The sequence below is a fragment of the Asterias amurensis genome, chromosome 21 (assembly GCF_032118995.1).
Source record: "Asterias amurensis chromosome 21, ASM3211899v1".
Classification (NCBI taxonomy): domain Eukaryota; kingdom Metazoa; phylum Echinodermata; class Asteroidea; order Forcipulatida; family Asteriidae; genus Asterias; species Asterias amurensis.
In genome coordinates, this window is record NC_092668.1 from 5,174,296 (window position 1) to 5,189,577 (window position 15,282).

The 15,282-nt window shown below is 39.3% G+C and overlaps 1 protein-coding gene across 2 annotated transcripts; it reads right to left on the minus strand.

Annotated features, from left to right (window-relative positions):
* Window positions 1-3,141: 3,141 nt before the first annotated feature.
* On the minus strand, window positions 3,142-14,533 carry LOC139953332 (uncharacterized). 2 transcript variants are annotated; one of them, XM_071952828.1, is made up of 2 exons: window positions 14,168-14,533; window positions 3,142-8,191 (listed from the first exon to the last, which is right to left on the minus strand). In XM_071952828.1, the coding sequence occupies exon 2, from the start codon at window positions 8,163-8,165 to the stop codon at window positions 6,243-6,245; it is 1,923 nt and encodes a 640-aa protein (XP_071808929.1). In that variant the 5' UTR covers window positions 8,166-8,191; window positions 14,168-14,533; the 3' UTR covers window positions 3,142-6,242. The 2 variants fall into 2 exon arrangements, with proteins under 2 accessions (XP_071808929.1, XP_071808928.1); XM_071952827.1 differs by lacking the exon at window positions 14,168-14,533 and adding an exon at window positions 10,744-10,876.
* Between the last annotated feature and the right edge of the window lie 749 nt (window positions 14,534-15,282).

Below are 15,282 nucleotides of genomic sequence, written 5' to 3' on the forward strand. Positions count from 1 at the left end.
AAATGTAGGATTGTTTTTCTGTCTGTCTGTCTGTCTGTCTGTCTGTCTGTCTGTCTGTCTGTCTGTCTGTCTGTCTGTCTGTCTGTCTGTCTGTCTGTCTGTCTGTCTGTCTGTCTGTCTGTCTGTCTGTCTGTCTGTCTGTCTGTCTGTCTGTCTGTCTGTCTGTCTGTCTGTCTGTCTGTCTGTCTGTCTGTCTGTCTGTCTGTCTGTCTGTCTGTCTGTCTGTCTGTCTGTCTGTCTGTCTGTCTGTTTGTTGTCTTTGGTTTGTTTTTTGTTTGCTTGTTTTTGTTTGTTTGTTTGTTTGTTTGTTTGTTTTTGTTTTTGTTTATTTGTTTTCGGGAGTTTCCTAGAGCATAATTTGTATTTAATGGTTAAATTAATTAGAAACCAAATATTGTTGCAGATCAAAAACTATTGAGCTTTGCTGTGTGTTTGTTAGTGACTCGAGCACATGCTTATTTTAGACTTTGAATAAACGTACAATAATGGTTCCACTGCGATGTACGACGTCACTAGTCCGATGATGGTAGCTTCTTATTACTGTGTATTGAGTAACTCGCCAGTCCCAATAGCCTTGTGTGATGAAACCAGACACCAATGTGCTCACACCGAGATCAACCTCAAACCAACATACTTTTCGTAACCTGTTCAATTGATATCAAACATAACGAGGATAACTCAAATCGTTGCAAAGATTGTGTAGACCCAAACCATATTTTGCTTTGATGTTCTTTGACAAAAAAAAGCGTTAAATTTTATGCGTTGTAATAATATTAAACTTTATTTTGGCACAATTGCACAGACTCAGATATATCCTAGATATAATTATTGAAAACAACTTTGAAGAAAATTTAGATTTGGTTGTCTCTGTAGCTATCACAAAACATGTTATCTCTACTGGTACTCATCATGGCCACCACGGGGCTCCATTCAAACGCCCTCTTCCGGCACCAGGGTTAGATGAGACGGTTATTCTAGAATCAGGAATGCTTCCATCTTCAAGACCCAACGGCTCTGGATCAAAACACTCATCATCTGGAACATGAAATAAATAATGCAGCCATTTCAGAAATAACAAAATGTTGTTGCTTTCGAAAATCCATTATTGTGGCTTCATTCCACAATCACTTGTGAAATTTTGAGTTCCTTTTAGATTTAGGTCACACTAAAAGTTGTGTAAGATGGCCATCATAAAGCAGCAAGTGGTTAATGTATCCAACTTGTTCATGTGCCTCATAGTTCTGCTAAGCACAATTATACCATGTAAATTGCATTGTAAACTTATCAATGACCTCGAGCTCCCTGTTTCAATTTCTAATTGAATGCAGCTGATGATTTCCAAATCCTCCCTTCTAATTATCGTCTTGAGCATTTTAAAGGTAGTTAGCGGTTCATAGATAGTTTTTATCCTCATGCTGTTCGTGCTTTAAATGTTAACTAGTTTGTTTTCTGCTTTTTGTAGCCTGTACATTAATTTTTTTGTAGATATTTATATTTTTGTAATTCCATCGTAATGTTTTTAAATGTAATTTTTTGATTGTTAAAAGCAGTGGACACTATTGGTAACTGTCAAAGTTTAGCCTTTACAGTTGGTTTATCTCAACATATGCATAAAATAACAAACCTGTGAAAATTTGACTTCAATCGGTCATAAAACTTGCGAGATAATTATGAAAGAAAAAACACACCATTGTCATACGAAGTTGTGTGTGTTTAGATGGTTGATTTCGAGACCTCAAGTTCTAAATCTGAGGTCTCTAAATCAAATTCGTGGAAAATTACTTCTTTCTTGAAAACTATGGCACTTCAGAGGGAGCCGTTTCTCACAATATTTTATACCATCAACCTCTCCCCATTACTCGTCACCAAGAAAGGTTTTATGCTAATAATTATTTTGAGTAATTACCAATAGTGTCCACTGCCTTTAAAGCCAATATACACTTTCGGAACAGAAAAAAATAAAATAAAAGTTGACAGACTTACAAATAACTTACAGAGTTTACATAAGGTAATGGTGAAAGACTTCTCTTGAATTGTTATTCCATGAAAATGCTTAACTCTTTAAGAAAACACTATCAATTATCTCGATATCGAGAGTTACGGATTTGTTATAAACACATGTCATATGACACGGCGAAACGTGCGGAAACAAGGATGGGTTTTCCCGTTATTTTCTGCCGACTCCGATGACCGGTTGAGCCTAAATTTTCACAGGTTTGTTATTTTATATATAGGTTGTGATACACGAAGTGTGGACCCTTGGACAATACTGTTTACCGAAAGTGTCCAATGGCTTTAATCTAGAATGCTCGAGGCACACTACAATGGGAGACTTTGGGACGCTAGGTGGCAGCATACTTACCAGGTAAATTTCCATTGTTTACGTAGTTATGAGCATGCGCACATGACCGAGAACAATGGATTTTACCTGGTAAGTCTGCTCCCACCAAGCGTCCCAAAAGTCTCCCATTGTCGATGTTTTTTTTTTTTTTTTTAACGTTGGCTGATTAAATAATTTTAATCTAATCTAATCTTATCTTAGTAAAATCATAGTCAAAGATGTTATAATGGTTTGGCAGACGCTGTTGAACTGTTTGTACGAACTTGAACAAAGGGGCTTTTGAATATTGAACGAAACAGATAGCGAACAATGATGATCATTTGTGATAATCCGATGCGCGAGGTGGCGGGGCAAATGTATCAACCATGATTATAATAATATTACCTTCACATTTGAAAAACGCCCTCACTTCAGCTGGGTCCTCGCTAAGGAATAAATTATCCAAACAGGGCGCCCTCTTTCGGTTAGATGTCGTAGTCACACCACCAAGGCGTATAGCATTGCATTTGCATGGATCGTTGAACAGTGAGACCCAACAGTGTCGGTTGTTACAGGTGGGATAAAACGCCGATCCGATGTAGCAAATATGGTTGGGTGAAACTAACACGACCTCTAACAAAGGAACAAACAATGAAACAATACCCCCAGCGAAATGAGACTGCATTGGTGGTTAAAAGGTGGTCGTACTATGAACGTCTTTACCCTGTAAACACCGCGTGCGTTATTGACTAAAAAGTATGAGAATACTCATTCAATTTTTTTCAATTTCAATTCATCAGCATTTATTTTCACCAAGAATAGTCACTTTATAAAAACATCAACAATTGATACAATAACACTAATACTATGCACTACAAAGGAAGCAGAAGCTTACAAACGGAATAAGAGTATAAAGGCATTTGCAAAAAACAAATGGAGGGGGGGTTCTTAAATACAATGACCATAGTTAACTAAGGTGGCACGCAAGGTATGCCTAATAACATAGGGTGTTTCCTGCGCAGTCGACGCGTATGGCGTGACAGAAATGCGGCACTGCGCGAAATATTCCGCAGGTTTGAAGAATTTAAACTATGTCAGATCGAGAAAAGTAACAATAAAACCATAATTATATTAAAAACAAGTTATCAACAATCGAACTGACAGTTATCCACTCGGAAGTTTAAATCGCCGCATATCATTTCGCCATCATTAATACGAATGTCGTATGTGGCGAACCCTTAACCAATTCAGATGGATGATCTACCACCATGATCTAAGTTCATACACCTTGTTTTGGTCATTCGAACAAAAGAGCCCGGCTATTATGAGCTGAATGAGGGCTAGCTCGTAGTAGACGGGCTCTTTTGTTATGGACTAACGCTGGCCTGGTGGTCGGGGCACCATACCCACGAAAAACAGCAGGCTGCCACATCAATGGATGATGTCATCGTCAGCCAATCACCGTGCAAGAAACCATCCTGTGTAATGGTTGATTTGCTCGTAACGTGGGTTTTGGACTACCGGTGGAAATCGCTGTATCCTGACTGGACTAGGTCGATCCGGTCTCGCTTTTAACATTTCCAGAAGGCATATTAAATAATCTATCCATGTATACTATTGTTGGACTGTTGCTGACATTCATAACGGGACAATCTGTCGTGTTTTTGTGACTTGTTTTCTTTCTTTTTGATGCGATTTTTTACGTACAAATTTCTCTTTTTAAAATTTGAGTGGCACCGATTTTGCTCAAACAAAACGACAGATATGCTCGTTATTTCAATGTACTACTACATTATTTCTGTCAATACTTATTAGATAAGGCCGAAAAAAGCTGAATTTCAGAAGTCCTTCGGACTGATTAAATATTCAAACCGAGGTCACGCATGAAAAACCACACCAACCCCTGCAGATAAAACCGGGCAAAAGCTCATAACGCATGGGTTGCGGGTAGATTGGAGACATATATCCAACTCGCGCACATACCTGGATAATTAATCCCGCCCAGTGACGCCATCATCTCTTGACTTGTTGAAATTTGAAAACAATACAATTACAAAAAAAAAGTTACTTTCCATAACGAATTAATATTGTTGGTGAGGGCCATTTTGACAACTTGAAATCCTAAACAAAGTTGTTTACAAACAACGACGAAATTCTCGTAAACGGTAAAAAAAAAATGTATATCCACGTGACTCCGTTTGTTTTTTCTTTGATGTTTATCCAGAAACAGCGCACATTTCTTGGCAGGATGCAAACGTACATAGGTTTAAAAACAAATAATCTTGAAGAACTATGAAAGAACCTGAAAAAACAAACAGTGAATGCAAAAAGACGAAAATAGATACCGTTCACCAAATAAGAATCACGTAAGATGGGGTTTAACATTTTTGCAACCAGTCACTTCTGTGTGAAATAATGTTCACTGCTGACTTAAGCTGTAATATTTCTCAACAAAATAAAAACGTTAATAATTGTTCTCCAGTATGGAATTGAAACACAAAACCACCGTTGTTTGCACCCTTTCCTGAAAAACATGAATAAGTACCTGTCACAGCAGAAACCATCAGAAAAGCCAGCGCTGCTCCACCTATTCTCAAAAGTCAAACTTGCTAGGATGTGGATGTCGTTGCTGTGATCATTACTTGCAAACCATTGGGAGAATGATGAGAACCGTCACGAACTGATTAGAAACCTCTCATGTAGTGGTTGAACTATCTATCCTTACAAGGTGTTTTCTTCATTAAAGCTAGCACAATGTTATCGTCCGTATTAGCGCAACATGACGATGTAATTGGTCAGTAGGTGTGTACTAAAAAAAAGCTTCCAATAACTAACTCCCGTAAAGCTTACAAACTCATTTATTTTCTACGTCGAGCCGGCTTACATTTGCCTGATTAGCTATTTACATAGTGAGCTATCACATGAAGCGCAGCGCTGTCTATTGTGGTACAGTGGAGTTGTAGCTATTGGCTGCAATAATTGCAAATGGTTCATCTTGCTTTAAAGACAGTGGACACTATTGGTAATTGTCAAAGACTAGTCGCCTCATTTGGTGTATGTCAACATATGCATGAAATAACAAACCTTTGAAAATTTGAGCTCAATTGGTCGTTGAAGTTGCGAGATAATAATGAAACACAAAAACACCCTTGTTACACGAGGATGTGTGCGTTAGATGGTTGATTTCGAGACTTCAAGTTCTAAACTTGAGGTCTCGAAATCAAATTCGCGGAAAACTACTTCTTTCTCGAAAACAACTCCACTTCAGAGGGAGCCGTTTCTCACGGTGTTTTATACTACCAACCTCTCCCCATTACTCGTTACCAATTAAGGTTTTATGCTAATAATTATTTTGAGTAATTACCAATAGTGTCCACTGCTTTTAAAGTCACCTGAAAAAAAAAAAAAAAAATCTTCAAACATTAGAGTATGTTCCTGAACAGTAAAACCATTTCTGGAGTAATTGTTGTTTACGATTTATATGTTAAAAAAAATTAAATAAAGTTGTGTGGGGGTGACGTCGCCTATCCTCTTTTGTGGCGTCAATCGAGGAAGACTTTGCTTCGATCGAACATCGAACACACGTACGTGCAATTACATTCAAAACCTAGTCGTAATTTTGTAAGTTTTGCAAAATGGCTTTTTTCTTGCATTTTTCCGGCAATGTCGACCAGGTGTATTGTTGCTGGATGCAGCAAAACAACTAAAGATGGTGTCAGTTTGCAAAATGGTCCGGTCCGACGTCTTTTCCAGGGCTGTGCAGCAAACTGGATTCGTCCGAGTGATAGAATATTCATATTCTTATGAATGACTGGGTTATTCACCGAGTCTCGTTTATTAATAAGTGTTTCTCTTTGTCAGTTGTTAATGTCCTTGTAGTCCGTGATATTAGAACACCGTTGATCATGACGTCATCGACACTTCACAAACGATGGAATACCTTGACCGAGTGCGTATCAGCCACGAGGAGATCACCAGTAGGAGTAAACGTCACACCACATGCATTGTACAAGCCACGAGCTATACAGCCGATGTGCTCACCCGATGCATCGTAATGATGTACCTCACGGGTTCCCAAGCCACCGCAGTGAACAGACACGTAGATGTCCCCAGCATCGTCGCAGCACACACCAGCAAGTTTGACTGGCTTACCATCGATGGAAGTGCTGATGTTGAACACCTCGTTTCCCATGAGATCCAGAAAAACGAGTTTCATCTTGTGGTAGTCTGCGAAGATCAGACGCTCTTTGCTGGTTATAAATAGAGAGGTTGAATCACCTATATCTTCATGATATATTGATGAAATAATGGATCCATCCATATTGTGGAGAGATATTACCTTTCTCTTCCAGTCAGCCACTGCAATCCGATCTTTCTTGTCGACAGCAATACCACTGAGTAGACTCTCTTCTTCATTCTGTGAGGGTCTGAACTGACGAATATATCGCAGTTCCCTATCATAAACTTTTACGTCACGTCTATCAGTGACCAGAAGTAGGTCATCAGAGGTCACGGTAACATAACGAGGGTATTTTAGTTGGCCGTCATCTGTTCCTTGAACACATGCAGATCTGTAAGTACCCTTTGATGTTAATATCGATAACAGCCACCTAGTTATATCAGTAACGACAATGTCACCATTGCTAAAGCAAGCAATACCAAGTGCCCATTTGAACTCCCCATCACCTTCCCCTTCTTTACCAAACTCTGTCCGCACCTCCCACTTCTCTTCCTCTAGTATTTCACCAATATCTGCATCGGTGACGATATCGTGACCTTTGAACCCGATGAATGACTTGCTATGCTGCACTGTTTGAAACTGAAGCTCTTTGTGGAAGTCTAAGTTGTGCATAACTTTTGGCTTGAGGTCCAGCAGCTCAAAGTTATCAGCATGTTGCATCAAGTCATTGACTGAAGCTACGATCTGCTCTGCACGGCTCATCTTATCGTGATTGCTGCTCTGTATGCTCTCAAATCCCTTATCTCTTTCTTGACCAATTTGAGTGACTCTTTCTTGAAGGAGGCGAGATGCTTTTCTTATCTTAGTGATTTCGTCTTCCTCCTTAGCCGCAATAGCTCGAAGAGTCCGGTCGACCATGAGCTGTAAACATTTTTGTGAGTGTTTGATAGAGTCATCCACTATTTGGAACTGCTTGCGGCCCTCAGCAAATCTTTGCAAGGCTTCATCAACAGCTCGACGATAAGATCGAATGGAGTCATTGATCTCAGAGAGATTGTGGTTTGACGCTCGGTGATCGAGCACCGCACATTTAGGACACACGAGTAAATCACACGTGTCGCAAAAGAAACAGAGTTCCTGGCCAGTGTGTTTCCGGCACTTTGGTGGTTCAGTTTTGTCCTTATCTTTGGCTCGCTTAATATTTGACATTGCGACAGAATTAACGATTTGATGATGACTGATAACTTTTAGCTTCGCGTGGTGTTCCAGACATATCCTGCAGAAATTTGCAGCACAGTCAGCGCACCGTGAGACGGCTTCAAGACCTTCGTCGCATCCATCGCAAGTCGAGACAGGGGGATTAATGTCCTCCTTCGGACCTTCCAGATTGATGACGTCATCAATAAGCGAGCTCAAGAAAAAGCAGCCATGGAGATCCGACAATCCCTCATCTGGGATTGACGTTTCTTTTTTACACATTGGGCAAATAATAATACCCGTCTTCGGATCCTGTTTGTCTACGAGTTCCTGAAGACAATTGAAGCAAAAGCTGTGCAGACAGTCCAGGATTTTCGGATCGTTGAACCGACTCAGGCAGATTGGGCATTCGATGTGTACATGTCTTATCTTGCAAGTGGTCTCAGTGGGTAGTGCAGCTTCGGCCATCTTGATGAAAATGGGGTCCTGTTTACCTGAAGAAGTAAAAACAAATAATGTTTTTGTTTAGTTCATACAACGCTGGGTGGCTACTGTGTTACTTCGTACTTAGACTGGTCCCCTGTCTGTACACGATAGGATCAAGTAATGCATTTGTCTCGGATGCCAAGTTCATAAGTTTTTAGACACAAAACTTATGAACTTGTGACGTGATAGCTTTAATAGCTGTGTAATGGTTGGTCCGAGGTGATTGTAGCGTGTGAATAATGATAATTGTGCGTTTATGTACACCGCGGTGTTGTGTAAATATTTCGTCACCACGTCATATTTCATGCACGTTTGAATTTTGACTGCAAATCGCCGTGTGACAAATTTCCAGCAAGATCAAAGGTAAATCGTCCGGTCAGGCTGGTATAATGTGTTAACGTAATTGAGCCTCGTAGGGTTACGTTAAACCGCCCTCAGGCCGACCTACGATTTGCTTGCGCTCGCAACAAACCGTCGACAACGCGCAGACAAAATAAACATGTTGAACAAATATAAACCGGGCGGAAAATTCTAATTATTACATATATTAATCAATTTTTTGTTATGGTGATCGAGTGATCCATTTCTCGTTGCTATGGCTTTTTCTGTTTTAAAATAAGAATAAACGAACTCTTTAAACGCTGTAATTGATAGAAGAGGCACTTCTTCACACTTATTGTTAAAAATGATTTTCGCCAAATAGTGACAAAGGAGATGAGCTCTTTCCCTGGTAATAAAACAAAACAAATATCTTTACAGCTAAGAGTCACTGGATTATCAGATGTTGAATTAAGCCAGATGATTATATTGTTCCAAAAAAGTTTGACCTTTCTGCAATCCCACCAAAACAAATATCTTTACAGCTAAGAGTCACTGGATTATCAGATGTTGAATTAAGCCAGATGATTATATTGTTCCAAAAAGGTTTGACCTTACTGCAATCCCAAAAGAGGTGAAGCATCTTCTCACGCTCTTCGTTACAAAAGAAACAAATGTCAGAATTTGTCTTTTTAATTTTGCAAAGAAAGGAGTTTGTTGGAATGAGAAAATGAATGAATTTATATTGAAAACATTGCAACTAAGGGTCTTTAGTAGTATTAAAAAGAACTTGGTGAACCTCATCCCATGGTGGAGAATATTCAAGCAAAGTTGTTCATTTCTGTTGTCATTTAGTAGGCTCTTGGCCGGGCTACAGCTTGGAAAATTGAGTTGTAAACAAAAATGTTTTTGGTTGCAAAGTTCATGAATCAATATTAATGAATTTGACTCAATCACATTTTGTCAAGTCACAGCCAAACAGTTGTTTCCAAGCCCTTGGAAGTGCTTTAAGAAGACCACAGTACTTGATAAAAATGCATTTGATATTAATATTTCAATCGAATATCATGAAAAGTTAAAATATTCCCGTCCTCAGAACAGATATCCATAAGTTTTAAAATCCCTTCATCCTTCCAAGAATGGTAGAAAATACAAATGTTATTGATTTTGACATTAGAATTAAGCCAGATAATTTCAGACAAGAAGTACGTGACATGGTTTACTTGCAATTCTAACCAAGACCTTACAACATCTTTTAGGAACCAGTCCTTTAAAAAGTAATGGAATGGAAATTCTGAGGGAGAAATATTTAACTTCCAAATAATGTCTTGAAAACCTGGTTATATATTATGGTTGGAAGCCTTAATGTGAAGTGTTGCTTAAGTCTTTTCTGGCAGGGCCCAATTTCATAGAGCTGCTTAAGCAAAAAAATTGTGCTTAAGCAAAAACATATTTGCTTAGTAAAATCAGATTACAAGCTAAGACTCCACTCAATTGTTATGCTAAGTAAACAACAGCTAAATACCAGTCACAAGCAATGTATGTGGCATGACATTTTTGCCAGTAACATGTGTAAAACAAGCAAGCTATTTTCGTGCTTAAGCGAATTTGTTGCTTAAGCAGCTCTATGAAATTGGCCCCAGGTCTACTGCCGGTTCGTTCTTTGTTTTGTTGCGCATCTGGCTTTGATATTAGTACTAAGTTATATGTGTTTGGAAGCCTGAGGTTTCACCGTCAAGAGGGTAGGTCCATTTTAATTTTAACAATCAACATGACTTACTACAGATTGAAACAAGCGTTTGTAGAATGATATTGGGTAGGCAACAAACAAATTATACCTCTCATAATCATGCCCTGGCTGGGCGGAGGAGAAATCATTGTGAATATTTTGCCGACAGTCGTGGTTTGTATTCTCTCCTCTCCCAGAGAGAGAGTGTGTTTATGTTTTGTACAAATACCCGTTATTCCAAAAATATATAAAACTCTTCCGATATAAACCACCCGTTTCCAAATCAACCCAGTCCTTTATTTCATTGGTATTATTACAATAATAAAATAACACTTTGTTACAATTGATGCAATAACTGTTATTTCACATGCAATTTAGCCCTTTGCCCACTAGTTGTAGTTTTAATACAAAAACAAATCTAACTTAAATCGCAAATTTTAGTTATTACACGCTGAACTGGCCAATTGCATTTGCATTTAGACAAAATAGACCTTTGTGAAAGTAAAGTCCTACCTCAAGCTGTAGATGTGACTAAAGCTTGCTGCGTACACTTGAACCTCTTTGTTTGATAAGTGGAAGATTGCCTGCAACAATTGGATTTTGTACAATACAACATTCAAAACGTGAAGAGCAGTGAACCCCTTTCGCCAACTCGCCACCGATGTGAGTGTTTATAGTACAAGTTACATAGGCTAAAATCCCCTGCGAAATCCAATGGTAGCAATTTCTCTCAACTGGAAAAACCCCTACGTATGTTTAGTGTTGCAATGCACTCTACGGTGGCCTGTTACGACCATTGCGATAGAGGGCGTTAAATGATTTTCCTCTTTTCAATGACATAGTGTATCAGTCTATCCGCAGCACACACGAAGCCCGTTCCTTTTATCTGCAAAATGTGCATGGGTTTTCGTGCGACCTAGGTATGAATATTTAATATTAGTCAAAATGGGCGTATGAAATTTAGTCTTTTTCGGCGTTTTGTGAAAAGTATTGACACAGGTAATGCACCAGTTATTTGAAACGAACAGCATACTATATCTATCTTTTCGTACGAAAAAAAAATCGGTGCAACTCCAATTTTAAAAAGAGAAACTTGAACGTTTGAAAAGGCTTGAAAAATAAATAGAATAATAAATGTTGGTACTCTCCCATCCAGTGCATTGTATCTGTTGACTTGTAGTAAATTGAAAAAAATATTGTATTAATACGATTCCAATTATTGTAACTGTGCTGTTTTATTTCCACCGTTGTTATTATAAACATTGTGTTGATGGGAAATAGTTTAACCAGGAAATATGACCCTTTAAGACCAAGTTGGTCTGTAGTGAACGAAAATATTTTCGAGATTTCGGATATTGTTGCAGATCATTGGTTAGCAAGGTAGCCGAGTGAACACCTTTCCACTGACTATTTATGATTCGCAAGTACTCATTTCAAAACTACTCAAACGCATTGAGGAAACTTAGATGGTTTCATAAGTAAATTGAAGTTCATCCGAGCTGAAGGTGAATTTTACCTTTGGTTTTTGAAATCGTTCAACTATTGTGTTACGTAGAAAAGGCAAAACAAAACACTATCATGAAACAAATAACCTGAAAGGGTGTTTGCGTTTTGATTTAATGTGGAAAATCCGGAGCGAATAACTACAATGTCAACGCAGGATTAACCCGTACGAAGGCGGAATACAATTTGATAAAATGTTTTGTTATCAGTAACCTTTGTCTTTTTGCCATCAACGCAAAAACGACTAGTCCACAAGTCAAGTTGGTGACTATTCTTTCCTGATGATGTTCCGTTTAATCTTTACCCTTGGCCTTTGATCTATAGAGTGTAAAGTTATCATTTCCCGGCCCGTCGTAAACTCCAGATCCCTTCAATGGACCAAAATTATACATTTCCGGGAAGAATGTAAGTAGGGCTTTAAAGTTTTAAGGCACTGTAAGCGTTTGGTAATTGCTCAACAAAATAGCACAAAACCTTACTTGGTAACGAGCAACGGGGAGCTGTTGATAGAATAAAACACTGTGAGAAACGACTCACTCTATAGTAACTTAGCTTTGAGGAAAGAGGTAATTTCTTACTAAAATACTTTTGGCTTTTTATTCCTATCTGAAAGCACACTATTTTGTACAACATGGGTGTTTTTTCTTTCATTGTGTTATCGGTTTTCTAATTATGTATTTAGAGTCATAGTTGCGATAACGTTACCCTCCTCCCGACGGCCGCCAGGCCGGAGGGTTATACGAAGCTTCCGCAATCTGTGCAGGGCGAAATGGTTAAAAACGTACATTTTCAACAGCTAGTCAGCAGATTTGCTCCAGTTTTACCACTTTTGAAAATCATGACACAAATTCTAGGAACACGAACTTGATCCTCAATGTCTAATGAATCCTACCATATCACTCAAAACACCATTGAGGAAATAGTTTGAAGAAAAGAGACAAAAACTTACCAGATCCCAGAGTGAAAGAGTAAAAAATGTCCCAGGTTGAAAACTCGAATCTGAGGGGGGCGGAGCTTCGGCTGTTTTTTGTTCTGTTTTTGCAAAGATATTTGAATTGCGACATCACAAACATCAGTTTTGAGTTGGCGAAGGGACGCGCGCATTTGCATTTTACGTTTTGAGCGTTGGTTATCGTACATTAATCCATAGTTCCTGTCAATCTTCCATCTTGAAGAGGTTCTTCACACAGAGCTTTAAGTCACACATACCGCTCGAGGTAGGTCTTTACTTGCCTTAGGGTCTTAGACTGTCTTAAATGCATATGACCAACATAAAAGTGTAATAACTATAACAGGTTGGCTGTGTGTAAATGAATGTCTGTTCACCATAATCCTGTGTCAGTATATAAAGTCATGCACTTAGATTTAGAAATCTGCGTTTGTTACGAAACACAACCAGTCATTGATAAATCTAAGAGGTATAATTATGTTTATTCATCACTTCAATCATCGGTTATTGGTCGCATAGTTCCTCAAACACGTCTGCCATCGACATGATGAAATCATCTTAACACACACTATTGCAATGGTTTAAACATTACAAACCCTTCTTGATCATGTCGAGCACAATACGTGTGGGGTTTTCATTTCTTATTGGGTTTTAACAAAACCATAGCCCAACCAATTGATGGAAAACAATAGGCCTACCTAGGCGAAGAGGTGCGCACTAGCTGCTTATGTAAAACGTTTACGTTCTTTATCGCACATTCATAAATACCTCAGACAGTTTCGATATTCCTATTGGTGGAGAGCGCGTCACGTGGGTGTGTTTAAACCGTTGATGATAATGACTAGTGTTTATAACCGATTGTGAGCGGAGACTCCGCTCAAGTCTTGATGATGCATGATGTTTCTTGTTACGGGCGATGCAGGCGCTGTCGGTGAGTTGGCCGGAAAACACACGCGTACGGACGTAGCCTTGACTCAAGGCTGTGGGCGTAGTGTGCCCCGGCCCGTCGCGGCACGATTCGGCAGTCTGCACGCTGTGCATACACGAACAACGTATACAGTACATTGTATGTACAGTACATTGTACAGCGAGAACAGTATAGCGAAGTCGTGAGTACGGTCGTGTCTTTCTACTTTCAAAATCGTACACGTGGCTCAAACAACATAAAGTACTTAGAAAGTACTGATGTACCGTACAGTATTCCGTACAGATGGTAATGTACATGTACAGTATGTATGTGTGTACATACGCTGTACACGTATTATATGCACTGTGTTTTATGTATGGGGAGGGGCGCGCTGGCGGAATTCGGTGATGGGGACTGGGATTTTGCAGGTGGCGGCTGGCTGTAGCGCCTTGATCAAGGCTAGTACCTAGTTAGCCCTGGCGGCCTTACACTTTCGTATTGTACTACAGTGACGTCCTGGACATCAGGGTACATTTCTGGGGCGGAAAATTTTCACAGCTTCATAACTCAAATCTTACCTGCAAGAAAGCACCAATTTCAACAAATTCACATTCCATGGCAGCATATGTTTTTCTGCGGTGGGTTTCGATCGTCATATATTCTTCACAAATCCGTTATTTTCATGAAACAATGCAGCTCCCAACGTTAAGGAATTCCGTTTTTGTTCGTACTCTCACAGTCTGCCGTGTGTACGGAAGACGCACGACGCGCACATTTTGAATTGTGTTGCGTGTTAACGCTGTGCAGTCAAGATACGGTGACCAAGAATTCATGCGTCTAAGCTTGCATCATGCGTCTTGCACGCGAATGTATACGCGTACGCACGACAACAGACAACACTGTGAGAAAACGATCGAAACGGGAATTTTTTTACGTTGGAAGCTGCATTATTTCACGAAAATGACGGATTTGTGAGGAATATATGAGGACCAAAACCCACCGCAGAAAAATATATGCCGCCATGGAATGTGAATATGTTGAAATTAGTGGCTTGTTGCAGGTAAGATTTAAGTTATGAAGCTGTGAAATTTTTCCGCCCCAGAAACGGGCCTCAATAGTTAGGACTCTGTTCCTGTGTACAGAGAAAGAGTCCTATACAGGGCTAGTACCTAGTGCATGTAACATGTACATGTATACTCAACATACCATATGGAGGCAGTCCACCCGCAGAACACTCGATTTAATAAGTCTCCTTTGTCATTTATCTGCGCGAGTAGGCGTGATTTTTCATGCGTGACCTCGGTTTGAATACTAATTAGTACAAAGGGCTTCTTTTTCGGCCTTTTCTGGAAAGTCTCAACCAAAATAATGAACCAGTAAATTGAGACAAAGAGCATATCTGTCGTTATGTATTAAAACAATCGGTGCAACTCAATTTTTAAATAGAGAAATTTGTACGTGAAAAATGGCTTCAAAAACGAAAAAAAAACAAGTCACCAAAAAATATTCCCGGATGAACGTCGGCAACAGTCCCCAATTAGTATGTATGGATAGATTATTTCATATTCTACCTGGAAATGTTCAAACCGAGACCGGATCGTTCCTAGTCCAGTCAGGATACAGCGATTTCCACCGTTAATCCAAATCTCACATTACGAAAAAGTCAACTATTAGACAGAATGGATTTCTTGCA